The sequence below is a fragment of the Durio zibethinus genome, chromosome 8 (assembly GCF_047325235.1).
Source record: "Durio zibethinus cultivar Kanyao isolate XHJ-2024 chromosome 8, ASM4732523v1, whole genome shotgun sequence".
Classification (NCBI taxonomy): Eukaryota; Viridiplantae; Streptophyta; class Magnoliopsida; order Malvales; family Malvaceae; genus Durio; species Durio zibethinus.
The window spans coordinates 23,745,123-23,760,212 of record NC_143169.1 but is presented as its reverse complement, the minus strand read 5'-3'; the positions used below and the strand labels follow the sequence as shown (position 1 = coordinate 23,760,212).

At 34.5% G+C, this 15,090-nt stretch overlaps 1 protein-coding gene and 1 pseudogene across 5 annotated transcripts; one reads left to right on the top strand and one right to left on the bottom strand.

The window, feature by feature from the left end:
* Positions 1-1,619: 1,619 nt before the first annotated feature.
* Positions 1,620-4,165, top strand: LOC111278080 (F-box protein At5g46170 pseudogene; annotated as a pseudogene). The gene is made up of 2 exons (XR_016344102.1): positions 1,620-3,208; positions 3,767-4,165. The product of XR_016344102.1 is annotated as an F-box protein At5g46170 pseudogene (transcript).
* A 2,849-nt stretch (positions 4,166-7,014) lies between these two features.
* LOC111278079 (transcription factor TCP24-like) lies at positions 7,015-14,857 on the bottom strand. 4 transcript variants are annotated; one of them, XM_022864524.2, is made up of 5 exons: positions 14,636-14,857; positions 14,361-14,525; positions 13,785-14,017; positions 11,301-13,133; positions 7,015-7,242 (listed from the first exon to the last, which is right to left on the bottom strand). In XM_022864524.2, the coding sequence occupies exon 4, from the start codon at positions 12,753-12,755 to the stop codon at positions 11,343-11,345; it is 1,413 nt and encodes a 470-aa protein (XP_022720259.1). In that variant the 5' UTR covers positions 12,756-13,133; positions 13,785-14,017; positions 14,361-14,525; positions 14,636-14,857; the 3' UTR covers positions 7,015-7,242; positions 11,301-11,342. The 4 variants fall into 4 exon arrangements, with proteins under 4 accessions (XP_022720259.1, XP_022720260.1, XP_089620959.1 ...); XM_022864525.2 differs by having other exon boundaries at positions 14,405-14,525; XM_089764834.1 differs by lacking the exon at positions 7,015-7,242 and adding an exon at positions 10,598-10,735 and having other exon boundaries at positions 14,405-14,525.
* Between the last annotated feature and the right edge of the window lie 233 nt (positions 14,858-15,090).

Genomic DNA, 15,090 nt, shown 5'->3' with positions numbered 1-15,090 from the left:
TATATAATGTCGGATCGGGTCGAATTTTAGGCATACCCAAACCCGACCCGATCTCAATTATTCCCTAACTATACCCGACCTCGAAAACCGAAATTCAAAAAAAAAAACCCGACCCCATAAGATTAAGTCGGGCCGAAACCCGTCGGGGACGGGGTTGATTGCCGTCCCTAGTCAAAAGCTCTTAGAAGTTAGAGTTTCATGCATGCAAAAATTACATACAGAGAAAAGATATGTTTCCCATGCCTAGATCACATTGACATATTGATCTTTGAATCTAAAAAAGAAAATAACTAAAGTTATATAGGAATAGCAAAATGTGCATTAATTTGTTGATAGCAGAAATGAAATGTAATGCCACATGCTTATGAAATATTATCATACTCAAATATTATGCAGCAAAACTCAACAATTAAAATATAAAGACAAAAAATAAAAAAATTTCTTAAATAAAATTTTAATAATTATTTAAGTTCTCAATGTCTTATTATAATCAATCAAATCTTGAATTTTATATTTTAAATCAGTTAAATTTTTTAATATTTATTTTCATCCAATTAAACATTTGATTAGACGGAAACAGTTAACTTTTTTTTCTAATAAAAGCTCAATTAATGAAAATAAATATTTAAAAATTTAATTAATCGTAAAAAAAAGATAAATTTGAATGATTATTAAATTTTAATTTAGAAGGTTTTTTTTTACCCTTTTACCAAATAAAAACTTTCATTGTAGGTAAAACACCAACTATCTCCATCTTCTTCATTTTTAATTTTTTTTTACTTTTTTTTAATGATAATTTCAACTAAAAAACTAAATAAGAAAATAAAAGGATAGTGCTTTTACCTAATTTTGGGTGATTTATACTTTATTCATGTATTGTACCATGGTGAAGAGACTTCCCAAATAACTATTTGAGATAATAACCAATACCCAACCTAATTATTTGTCTTTTTTTTTTTTATATATTATGACCCCTTAATTATATAATACTGAAATCAATTTCAAAATCGAAGATATTGAATTCAAACTTCAATCATAATTTAAAAGATAAAAAAATTTTCATATCATTGAATTGAGGGATGTTTGGCACAAACTTTTTACTTTTGGTCAAGTAAAGCAATACCTTTTTAGAACCATAGACATGCATTTGTTTTAGTCTAGAAAATGAAATGGACATTGCATGAAATAGAGAAATTAAGCATGTAATAATTCCATTTGAAACTATAGATAACCAAAAAAAAAAAAAAGGAATTAAATTATGCTTAATTAGCAGCCTATCTATACATTGCAAAGATAGAGATGGGCACCGAAAGAGGAATTAATAAATTAACTACCGACTTTAGCATCCTTAATCACATCAGCCCTATAACAAGAAAGTAAACGAGATGTGACTTAAAAACAAATTGATGCCAAAATCATGTGGTTGTTTTAGGATTAGTTTGGATTCCATCACATTTTTGTAATAAAATTTAAGTTTTTTTTTAGATCAATTTATAAAATTAATTTCTTTAATAGTTTTTTGAAAAAATAAAAATAAAAATAAAAACATTATTGGTAGACATAAAATTAATTTTAAAGACTAAACTAATAAATTAATTAAAACCCAATGCACTAAAACCAAATTTAATCAAACAATAATTCAGAGAAGCAAAGGAAGCTTCAATGGTTTGTTTCTTTTCTTTTCTTTCTCTAACGCTTCCTTCATATTTCATCTCTCTTTCTCTTTCCTTTGTCTGTAAAGACAAAAACCGTGGATCCATCTCATCCCCCTATTTCCATCCGCCTTTCTTTCTCCTACGAACAACGACGTCACAACCTCCTTCCCTCTTTCCTTTACTTTTCTTCTCATCAAATTTCTTTCCTATCAAAATCCTCCCCCTTTCCTTCCCTTAAAAACAAGCCTCGAGATCTATCAACTAACCACTCCCCTTTCCTTTCCTCTTCCAAACAAATAATTTGAGAATTCGTGCAAAAAGTAAAGACGAGGGAAAAGAATGTCTTCAGTTCGTTCAGATCCGATCCACAGAATCTATCCGGAGCCTATCGATCATTTTGACCGTCTTCCTGACTCACTTCTCCTTTTAGTTTTCAACAAAATCGGCGACGTTAAAGCTCTCGGCCGATGCTGCGTTGTCTCGCGTCGTTTCCACTCCCTCGTCCCGCAAGTCGAAAACGTCGTCGTTCGTGTCGATTGCGTCATTTCTGACGACGATTGTCCCCACTCTGCCTCCTCCGACAAATCACTTGCTTCCGGTCCCTTTTCTAATCTCTTCCGTCTCGTTTTCGGAGGCATTTTTAAACCCATCTTAGCTTTGGGCCAATTCCTCCGCCCAAAACGGCCCACTCTCAACGAAACCCTTAACGCCCCTTCTTCTTCCTCTTTATCCGTTGGTCCCGGTGGTGCTGATGATGGGGAATTGGACCAAGGTGGGGTCACCCATCATTCCCCGACGCAAGTACTTAGAAATTTCAACGAGATTCGTTTCCTCCGAATCGAATTACCCAGCGGTGAGTTAGGGATTGATGATGGAGTTCTGTTGAAATGGAGGGCCGATTTCGGATCAACCCTTGATAATTGCGTCATTCTGGGAGCTGCTTCCATTATTAACAACGTGCATTTGCATGTATCGGAGTATGGGAGCGGCGCATTTTGCATGAACAATAACATCACCAGTGGTCCAAATGTTGGTAACGGCGATGATAATGGGAGTATTCCCGATTCGTTTTATACCAATGGAGGCTTGAAATTAAGGGTTATTTGGACGATTAGCTCGTTAATCGCAGCATCAGCAAGGCATTATTTGCTTCAACCGATAATTGCGGAGCATAAGACGCTGGATAGCTTGGTTTTAACCGATGCGAATGGACAAGGGGTGCTTTGTATGAACAGGGATCAGCTTGAGGAGTTGAGAGTGAAGCCGTTATCGGCTTCATCTGCTTCGAAAAGGACGCTGGTCCCTGCTTTGAATATGAGGCTTTGGTATGCTTCTCATTTGGAATTGCCTGATGGGGTTGTGTTAAAAGGTGCTACTTTGGTTGCTATCAGGCCTAGTGAACAACCTGCTTCGAAAAAGGATGTCTCGGATGCTTTTTGGTTATCAACTGCTTTTGAAGAGCCTTATGGGACTGCGGCTAAGATGCTGGTTAAGAGAAGGACTTACTGTTTGGAGATGAACTCGTTTTAATGTCTGCTTCCTGCTCTGCGCAGGTAAATGTCTCAAATGCTGGAAGCTGTATATGCTGGATGATGTTGATTAATTTGTTAGAAAAGTGATTTGTTGTTTGAGTTGTTAATGTTAGTATGAAAATTAATACTTCCTGTAAATTAATTCTATGTCCGGTTAACATGCATGTATGCTGTTAGTAGGCATTCACTTAATTCACTATTAGACCATTTCTGTTACATGGTTTTAGCTCATAAGTGATAAATATGCTCTTGATGTCTTTGGTGATGCATATGTATGAGTTGAAATTACCTTGTTCCTTGATCATTTTGATTAGTATAATTTGCTTTTATGATATTAGAGGGGAAACCAAGCATGACTGTATCTGGTGAATGGGGGTTTAGATTTTGATTTGCATTTGAGTTGTGAGAAATCTTTTGCTTGAAATGGTTGCGCAAGGAAACATCTAGCAATGCATGTGGTAACACAAAACTGGCATGCCTGGCACTCTTTCTGTTTTTAGTTTTATATCTGCTTGCATTACCTTTTTTATTTATGCATCTCTTCTCTTATGCATTTAAAGTTCATTTTGTGCATTTCAGGGAAAGCAGCAAGCACAATGGTCTAGGGGAAGAAGATAACATGCTTTTGGAAAGCTGATGATCAGATGACAATTTTGTTACATGTTGTAGCTTAATCTCAGGGCAGAGTCCTATGAAAGCTAAACCTTGCTTTGGACCGCCAGTGGAAGGCAATCCATGCATATTGATAATGCACTGCAAGCATTATAACTTTTGTGCTTCAACTGATAGCCAAAATGCATCTGCTGGTTGTTTTTATTTCGGGCATATGCTTGTAAGGGTGCATACCTGCTACTAGATAGATGTTGTAAGAGCTTTGAGTTTGTAGTCTTTTACTTTCTATAATCCCTCTATATGTGAATATTGTAGGTATCAAGATGTTATGCTCTATGTTATATAATTATGAAGTTCATCAAGAAATTCGTTTGCACTTAGCTTTTAATTTCCCCAATAGATTTCCGGTAGTCCTGTCAAAGTTTCATGGATACTTCGTAGTCTTATCTTTGCAAATTATTTAGAGTGTTTATCCAGATTTGTTGGATTCATGTTGGAACTTTGATGTAGCTGCAGGATTTATTATTGCATTTGTTCTGATAAAATTCTGCTGATGATAAAACAATGGGTGCCACTTTGAACAACTGCGTTAGGTGATGAAAGGGATCCGGTGTGATAGAGTCAAACTGGATTTGATAATACAATGTGCACTTTGATCCAGCTTTGATTCATCAATGTTTCAACAAAGTTTGCTGTCAATAATTCTTAAAGCTCAAGTTGCCAATTTAGCTTATTGTAGCATGGCCTATGTGATTTAAGATTGATCATCATCTCTGAATCATTATTTGCTTCTATGTCCCTACTTAGAAGCAAGAAATGATCAGAAGTTGCTTGTTTCATCTGAGCATGAGCATGGCAGTTTTTGGCTCTATTATTGAGGGATGCATCTACATTTTTCTTTTTTTTCACTTGGAAAGTAATTACTCAATACTGTTAATAGAAATCATTAGTATTTATATTTGCTCAAATCATCCTTGGTCAAACTCAAATCCCATTTATTAATGGCCAGAACCGTTATTTATCCCAAAAAAAACAAAGACCAGAGTCATAAATTCCACTTTCCACCGATTAGTTTTTATCTTTAAAGATCTTCAAGATTATAAATTGGTTGAACAATCAAAATATTATTATAGTTCCAGAAGCAACCGGTAATCTTCAACATTTTCCTCATCATACATGAGAGAAAGGGGCAGATGAACTCTTTCATGAGATCAATCACCACTTGTTTTAAAATTTTGATTGCTTGGCATTTTATAGATTTCATTTCTTGTTTTTCCTTTATCTGTTCATCACATGAGCTTTCTTCCCTTTCATACTTGCAACAATCCACGTGAATCAAATCTGAACTCCTGCACTCTTGCACTCCAATCCCACCCCCCCTTCCTCTTCCCTTTTGACTTTGGCCTTAAGAGAATTGATGAAGATTTCATGGTTGTCTTAATCTATAAATATATATTTTATCCCGATTAAACAACAAAGAAGTGAAACCAAAATATTAGGAACAGATAAAGAAAATCAAGTCCCACATGCTAATATTTAGGCCGGCAATGGTTGTGACTTGTAAAGTAGATCAGTCACTCACGATTTAAGCTCCCCCACACTTTTTTTTTTCTGCAATACATATGAACTAAGCTTCACTTTTGATCACTGTTTCTCACTAAATTAGAGGCGGGTTCTTATTGTTACACAGATCAAATGTCAGTCCTGATTTTCAGCTCTTTTTTTTCTCATACAATGCTCCCACTCAGTGTAATTTTTAACATGTTCTTTTGCAAGCAAAACAGTCACACTTCGATTCCGTAGTTTAGCTCATGCAATAGTTTTTAAAATATCTAATAAGTTTAGAATTCATAATTCAAACATCTACAATCCCTTGTTATATTTTCATACTGCAATTTTTTTGTAAAAAAAAAAAAAAAATACACTTCAAAACGTGAAATAAGGGTACAAAGTCCTTCATAAGTGCTACATAAAGCCTCCAGAGGGGGCGCTTTCAATCTCTGCCATTTTTTAATTTTCATCAGCACATTTACAGAAAGGGTTTTGCTAGGGAATTTTTTAATGTTATTAGGCTTGATGATTTTCACTGTTTATTATTACAAATCTCTAGGCTTCTCATTTCAGTAACTTTTGCTGCTTATGAACAGCAAATTACTTTAGCTCTTTCAAAAGCAAGAAAACAAATACTACTTACCAACCTAAGCCCTGTCCAAGAGACCCAAAAAACAAAAGAGAATGTGAATGGGCTCTGTTTTGCCTCAAATGCAATGAAATGGTAACATCAATAATGTTTCTTTGTCTTAGGGAGTCTTTCCCAGACATGTCATGCTTGCTTCTCCAGCTTTTTTGGAAGTATTTTCTCATGTACAAAGCACAGGCTAGCATCAATCCTTGTCACAAAAAAGGAAAATACCTTAGCACCTATGTTTTTAATCTATCACAATCTCTCCTGTTTAGAAACATTCAAAGTACGTTTCCATAGTTTATACTTACCAATAGTTGAGTTGGTGTTTAGCTTTCCAGAGAATTGTGTGAACTACATTTAATTGTCATTTTCTCTTAGTCCATTGTTTTTTCAGATTTCTAGATTTCTTGTTTTTTTTTTTAATTTTTTGAATTTACCGTATGATTATTAGTAAAAAATATTAAAGATTTAAATTTAAATGCTTTACGTTCAAATCTTAAATTTTAATCACTTAAGCCAACTTTTATCAACTGTTTTCGTAAACTTATAAATTGATGTCCTTTTCAATTCATTTTAAAGAAAAGTGAGGTGATTTCAAATTTTAAAAAATGGGTGCAAAATTATCCAATAAATAAAGCCAAAGAAAAATTTTAGGGGTTAATTAATAAAAAAAAAGGTGTTCAAACAGGAGAAGAGATGCAATTTCTTTGGTTTAGTTGTGAAGAGCTGCCACATTCTGTCAGCTTCCTACAAAAAGATAAAAGGCAAAATTCAGTCTTGGATTTGCTCTCCAAAGCAAGAATTGAAAAAGGCTTGCAAATTGTTTCAGATCAAAACAGAATCATTGTTTATAAACCTACTTTTGTATGTGCATGAAATCACTGAAGATACGTAAGCAAGAAAATAAGTTTGATGTTTCAAAGAAAGCAAGTGAAAAAGAAGGGTTTGTGGCTTATAAAGCAGATTCATCGACAAAAGGCCACTTTTCTCAACGAATAGATGGTAAATATATGGGCAATTTTCAATAAGATAGAGGAAAAAAGAATAACTTCAATCGAATTGTTGTTTTGTTGCACTTGTTGGAAACACACAATGCTTTTGCATACATAGATAAATATTATCCCAATACGCCAATGCCAACGAAATCATGACTTCAAAATGGATAAACCAGAAATACATAGATATCACCCAAATGCAGGCAGGAAATGTGCTTTCACTCACTGCTTGCCACTGCAGCTTTCCTCAATGTTTTGCTTTCCTGCATCCAAAAATTTTGCACCAAAAATTAGCATGTGTGTTTGAAATTGGGAAGAGAAAGGAACTGCAAGGTGTTTGTGAAAGAAGTTTCATCATCAGAAAGTTGGGTACTTGGCAAGGTGTGAAACAGGTGCCATGATAGGAATTTGTTTGGATTAGAACTGTGAAAATAATCCAGCATGATGTTCAATAAAAAGGGGAGCTTACATACATTGCCCTCTACACTTTTTTTTTTTTTTACATAAAAGGTCGTAATTTGGAGAGAAAAAAAAATGATTGCATGTGCTTAAGGGTGATTCATGATCCAACTAGGGTAAACCTCGGATTCTAAGGGAATAGATTGCAAGTGCTTGAATTTGAACCCCAGATTTTGATGCCCTCTAACTGACAGTCCATTTCATTATTGCCTTGTTGACTGATCACCTCTTGATTCAAAAAGGAGGTAAGGAGAAAATGAATAGGATAGTGTTACCACTCAATGTATAAATCCAGCTATTGGATCAGCAGAGAAGAAAAAGGAAAACATATACTTTGCCTGACTATTTCTTTCATACCAAATATTTCACATCAAGCTCAAAGGTGCTGCTTTCTATTCCATGCCTCCAAGCCAAACACAGACCAGCATTTCAGAAAATTTAGAAATGAACTTGGAAAACCTAGCTCACATTAAATGGGTGAAGGATGAAATACAAGTTCCATTTCACACTAAATAGCTATGACATTTTATCCTCTCCCATGCAAAATAAAGCAGAATCATGCTTAGTTTCTCCACTAAACCTGACATGCTTTTTGGAAAAGGTGAATCTTCACCTTTTTTTCCAATATTATAGAATTCATGTCTAACAGAATAATTCAACCCCCTTCAGCACTTTCCCACACACATAAGATGTCAACCAATAAAGTACACTACTAACCTTGCACAACTTCCAAAGATGCACAATGAAACAGTCAGCAACATGTCAAACACAATTAGTTATAATTGTCAACTGTTTAGTGTGTCTATTGTCCAGCCTTAATTTCCTCAAAGAAAAGAATGAACTTATCCTATTATAAACACATGAATCCTTCCCATTTGCAGTAATACAATGCCTCCAACCACACTTTAAAGACAATTATGCTTTATATAATGCAATAACTCCAACCACACTTGAATTAATTCACTCTAGTCTCTTGTGCAGCCCCAAAGCATATTAGAACACTTCAAAATCCTTCGTTTATACATCCTCAGTCCCTAATGGAATGAGAATTCTAATTTACTCAATGTGTAGAAGGTAAAATGGGTTTATTGACATTGAATTTGATAAATATCAATACAATGAATTGTTTCAAGGCCGATCATAATCAGCTTATCAGAACAGAATGAAATTCATTTATTTGATTTGATTAATAGATGTACGTGAGCAATTCGATATAGATTCAATATCTTTTATTGAAACATGTGATGAAGAGATTTGCTTTGTCCACCTAACCCAATTTTTAAAAGAAAAACACCCGTAACTTTCGATAACTTCTTGCTCCCTCTTTCCAAAATTCCAGATTTACTAACAATGCTTTCTCAAAGTATATTTACTAAGGTTCAATATCCCAGCTATGAGACAAGCAGTGATTAATCTCTGGATACTCCATATGAGTTTCTAATTATTTGGCCGTCATCACTCACCATATTAGTTCAAGTTATGGCAAAAGCTAGCAGTAAATTTTTTTTTTTTGTCTATTTTATTATATTTTTGCTTAGCCAAAATCAAATGTGGCTTTCATTTGGGGTGATGATAAAGTTGGTAGTAATATTTTTAATTTGTATAAAACTAGAAGTAATATCCCTTAATCACAAGAATTTTTCCGGTTTCCCAAGAATATTTTCTCTGCATACCTCAATGCATTAACAAGGCAGACCAATATCTTCTAAGGGTGAGTTGTGTTCCCTAGTTATTGCAATAAGCATAATCTCAAAAAGATTTGGATGAAATTGATGATGCTTCTTACTAAAAATAATAAATTAAAATTAAAATCGAAAATCAAAATTGATGGATTGAAAAATATCATTACATAGATCAAATATGTAAATTTTGAAAAAAAAAATCTAATAATTTTGATACACTTTTTAGATAAATAATTTTAGTAAAATATAGATAAAATTTTTGAATAAGTATTAATCAACTTTAAATTACAACTAATATTTTTAATTTTTTTTTACATATTATTGATCTTCACATTAAACTCTAAGTTACGGGTTTGGATTTTTTATTAAAATTTTTCTTAAATTATTTTTAAAAAGGAATTTAACAAATTTCATCTAAAAAATTTTATGTATGTTTTGTGCTCTCAAGGAATGAATTAGATAAAGTTTCTTAGGTAAAATTCATGATGTTTTCTACTAAAAACGATTAAATAAAAACTAAAATCGAAAATAAAAATTAAAAAATTAAAAAATCTCGTTACATAGATTAAATATGTAAAATTTGAAAAAGTTCTAATAAATTTTGATATATTTTTTAGATAAATAATTTTAGTAAAAATATTGAAAAAATTTTTACCGTTGAATAAGTAACGATCGAATTTGAATTATGAACAACTTTTTTAATAATTTTTTTTTTACATATTGTTGATCTTCATATCAAACTCTATCAATTATTAATTTGAATTTTTTATTAAAGATTTTATTAAATCATTTTAAAAAAGAATTTTATAAATTTCATCTAAAAAATTTCATATAAGTTATATCCTTCACTAACAAAAGTATAAATACTTGCTTAACTCCAATCAACTATTAAGTCCTTAGAACAGCTTGCATGTAACCTTTCATTTACTTTTAGGCTATGTTTGGCAGATAAGATTAGTTAAAGAATAAGATACTAATCATCTTATCACATGTTTTTTATGCACGTAAATAAAAAGATTGGATTATCGAAATAATTAGATATCTTATGCCAATAGAATAACTCTTATCTTTCGAAAAAGTAAAAGATTATTTTTAATTCATGGATTAAACTTACATGCCAATAAATTTCTTTATTAGGTGAGATTTTCTTTTCTAATAGTACAATTTATAATTGTTGTCTCATGTTGCTTATTTATTATTATTTAAAAGGAAAGTTTGATAATTAATTTCTATCATTAATTTTTTTTATCATTATTAATTTTGATTTGATGTTAGATCTTACAAATTTAATTATACATTTGAATAAAGATGTATTATATAATTTGGTTCATATTTCAACATTTCAAGCTCAGAGCTTTAATTGAATTCAAAGTTCAAACAACAGATGATTTCTCTTTGTTGTCTCTATATTTTTGTCACTTTTACTGTAAGAACAGTGACAGCTTATGTCAAGAATATAAAATTAAAATCTGCCTTCATCCTTTCTAATTAAACCTAGAAAAACACTTACTTTGGAAGTAGCCATTTGTCTTGAAGTTTGAGAGCTCGAGGGCTTACGTGCATGGATTTTTCCTTTACCCCCCAAATCCTCTCTACACTTTAACAACTCAAAAACCTGACAGTAAGCTGATTCATTGCCATGTGGAGCAGTTGAGGCAAAAATAAAATAAGGTTCTAAAGCTATATATACCAAAGTCACACCCATTTCAAAAGTAAACTTTAATTGTTCTATTCAGTGCCCAGCAAGGCTTGGCCACAAAGAAACTAACACATGGCATGGATTCACAGATGTTAGGGAGAAGGGAGCCAGGAAGAGAACAAACAAGGAGACAACCAGCCGATCCTTATTCACATCAATCCATGCAGGAATCACAGAAAGACAATATTATACTAGATTACTAGGTACCCACAAAAATAATAGCCCCAATGGGAGACTTGTTTATGAATACCAAGAAAGTGAATGATTCATGGTACTATGCTATGCATAAGCACAACACGTAAATCCAAAAAGCAAGCCAAAAACGAATAAAGTAACTCTACGCATCAGTAAAAGAGTGGGAAAATGAAAAACCCTTGTTCAGAATGAAGCAAAAGAGCTAAACATAAAGCAAATGAAATATATTTGAATGTCAAAGTATTGCTAGTAAAGAACTTCAATTAAATGAGGCTGTTCAGCTTACCAGAGAAGATGAGGCCAAGAGGAAACGTTTTAAGGAAACTGATTAGTTCTTTCCTTTTCCTTTCTGGTCTGAGCTCCTGCTGCCATCCCCATAGCAAAGCTGCAAACGGCCATCTAATCCAGCTGGGAACTGATAGTGATGGTGATTCTCCATTGGTGGTGTGCCAATGTAGAAGGGTGATGATCCGTCCATAGAAGAAAGCCTCTGAAGGTGATGAGGCAAAAAAGACGGAGAATTGGACTGAAGGGTCCCCCTATTGAAACCAGCAAGGAAGGAAGAGATTGTGAAGTTAAGGTTGTAATCACCCCCTGGCCCCGGTTGTGTTGTTGCCACTGGGATCAGATGTTCAGGATTTGGAACAAACGAAAAATGCTGCAACTCTTGATGATTTTCACTCAACGCATTGAATGGTGGTATTGGTATTGCTTGTGGTAAAGAGTTTCCTAGTTGGATTGGTCCTGGAAATCCCGAAGAATGATGACTTCTAGAAGAAGAAGATGAAGGTCCAAGGAGCCCCGTGGTAAAGCAATCCATTTGAGTTACAGGCCACTGCCTGGCAGTATTGGCCTTGTGGAAAAAATAAGGCTCCGCATTGGGGTTTTGATGAGCTGAAGCTGTAGAACTAGTATTATTGTTGCTAACACTGCCAATGCCACCGGTAAGTAACTCAGTAAAGGAGGAGTTTTGAGAAATGGGGTTCACATTTTGATGATGTGCAACGCGAGACTCTTGCTCTTTCTCCTTTTCTTTTGCTGCTCTTTCCCTGGCTCGTTCCCTGGCCTTTGCACGGTTCACACGGATATCAGACCTCGAAAGGGATAAACCTGAATTCTTGCTAGTCTCAGATGTGCTGCTGCAAGCTGATTTGGACAAAGAAAGGTGCTGACTTTGGTTATGTTGGCAATTGTTTGGATCACCATCTAACTCCACTTCAGCCGACTCAAACCCGTGTTCAGTTCCTCCACTAGCTCTTTTCTCATAACTCAATTGCTTTGGAGTATCAGGAAATGGACCTTTAAGTGAAGGAAGCTCCGCAATTGCATCAGCAGCTGCTTTAATTAACCACTCTACAGCTTTGCTAGGCTGATCATAGCCCAACCGATCTTGTAGGTCATAAAATTGTATAGCTGTGTTGACAGACAACCTTACCCTCCTGTCTCTTAACCCTTTTGAAGTCCAAACCTTGCTGTGCCGGTCCTTGCCACCGGAGGCTCGAGAAACCCTAATAATTCTCGAAGAGTGATTCCAACCTCGAAGCCGATTAGTGTCAGCTACACCACCACCTCCCCCTCCTCCTACTCCACTGTTTGCACCAACCCTTTTGATGAGCTCTCCATCTTCCTCATCATCATGGTAGTTTTCACTTCTTTTTTGACCTATCTTGCTTGAGTCGTTTCTTCCATTACCAACTCTTGAGAACTTACGGGCTTGTGTCTGAATCCCATCTACCTCCATACCACTTTCATTCCTTTCTCACAAACCAAGAACTCAAAACCTCCCACTACCAAACAATAACCCCTGACCTTTTTTTTTTTATTTCACTTTCAGAGAGAGAAAATCTTCGGTTTTGGAGTAATGTTAGAAATAGAAGGAGGAGATGGTGGTGCTGATGGTGCAAGGGAAGAAGTGAAGGTGGGGTTGAGATGTCCTATGCATTGATGACAATTATACAGAAAGTACTTTGGCTATGTAAGTGATAAAAGGCCTTTTTTTACGCTTTGATATATCACGGTCCAAGTCGGAAGATTAGCCAGCCTGCCCCTCTCTCTCTCTCTCTCTTGTTTAAGCTTTTGCAGCTGCACCAAGCAAAGCCTGAAAAATGGCAGCCACAGCCTGCAAAGACAAGTAAAATAAAATAAAATTTTAGATAAGGTAAAAGCATCTGATGCTTCAAATATGTGTACGATACTTTGACAAACTGCTTTGAAGTTTTAACCACACAAAGATAAAACTTGTGGAAGTAGCAACTCATTGGCCATTGCAACAACACAACAGCTGAAGCCTGAAGGGCCTAAGACTCTGACCTGAGAGAGATCTGACCTCTTCTATATTGTTGTTATACTGTATTTATGGGAGCTAAAAAAGACATAAAAACCTAAAGTCCGACTTTAAAGACGATTAGCCTTTAACAAAAGTTGAAATAGAAAGCTCCTTGGCAATGTATAGCAGCTGTATGCTTTGAATCTGAGGGACACCCTTTTTTCAGCTTCACAATTAAGCTAAAGAAAAGCATTAATTGCGGAACGATTGGTGCCGATCTAAAGCCAACCCTCTTTTCTTTCTTTCTTTCTTTCTTTCTTTCTTTCTTCTCTCTTTGCAGCTGACCCTAAAAATGGCAGACGACACCACCACCACCGCCGCCGCCGCCGCCGCCGCCACTATTTAGCCAATAAAAGGACTAGTAAATGACAAACCCCCCATTAAAAAACAAGCTGTTTCTGAAATTACCAACAAAGAATACAAAAATAAAAAGTTTTTGCTCACTTTGAACAATGCTGGTTTTTGTTACAGGTGTCGACTTCTCAGACAATAAATATAACCAAAAAGGATATATTTTGATTTTTTTGTCCCTCTTTTTCTCTCTCTCTTTTGTTTCCCTTCACTGACTTAAGTGAAAACAGATCTTTTCTAGTACAACTTAGAATCCAAAGCCATACACAGATCTACAACTCTTCAAAGATACTTCGAAGAAGCTTCAGCTCTAAGCAGAACAGTACCTGCAACAACAACAACAAAATAACAACAAATAAAAACTCCTGAGATATTATAATTAGTTTCTCAATAAATGTCAACAGTATTATCAATCAATTCCTATCACTAATTAAATCCTCATAAAAAAGGCTAAAACCTTTTGTACCTGCAATTTCCAGCTCATTTAAAAAGATGGGTGCTTTAGATCAGCTCTTCTTAATCTCAAAACTAGTAGTAGTAATTAGTAAAAAAGATTTCATTTTTATACATAGATCAATTTTCTAAAAACACAAGCTTTACATAATCAAGTCCATTTTTTTAACTTCAAAAAACAAACTAAAGAGCAAATCAACAAAGAAACAAAATTACCATAACTAGAGAGAGATGCAGACAGAAAGAAAGAAATGAAGAACCTTGGAGCAGGATTTTTTTTGTGTTCCAAAACAAATAAAAATATGGGTAGCTCTAGCTGCTTTGCCTTTCTTTTTTTCTTTTTCTTTTTTCCTTAGTCACATCACATCTCCTTTTAGCTACCTACAAAGTCATGAAAAAGAAAACTTTCAATTAGTAAACAAAAGCTCTTGAATTCACTTGAATTTTCATACAAAAAACAAAAATATTTACAGCAAAAAAAAAAAGCTCACAGCTAAGCTAGGGTTGAGTTATTTGGCAAGAGAGGCTTAGGACAACAAGCGGAACAGAAGAATCCAAGAAAATGGGAATTGGAAGTGAGGGTGATTTGTATATCACTCAGTGAATATGAGGCTTAAAGTGAAGAAGATAAAAATCAGAGAAAGAGAGCAAGAAAAGCTTTCAGTTCATTTCATCCCCATTCGAGCAAATAACCGGGCTTATCGGGAAAGGACAGACACTGCGCCGTTCCCATCTTTAATATGTGTCTTCTTTCTCCACCCTTTGCCCCCTGCTCCCTGCTACATTTACTTCTTTGCCATTCCCTTGGTACATTTCTTATAATTTCATAAAAACTATTTTCTCATAAAAACATGTTGTATTTGCTATTATTCGGCGTATTTTTTGGTTTAAAAGTCTTATTAATCATTCTGCTTATTAGAGACTATTAGCAAATCTTTATAAGTAT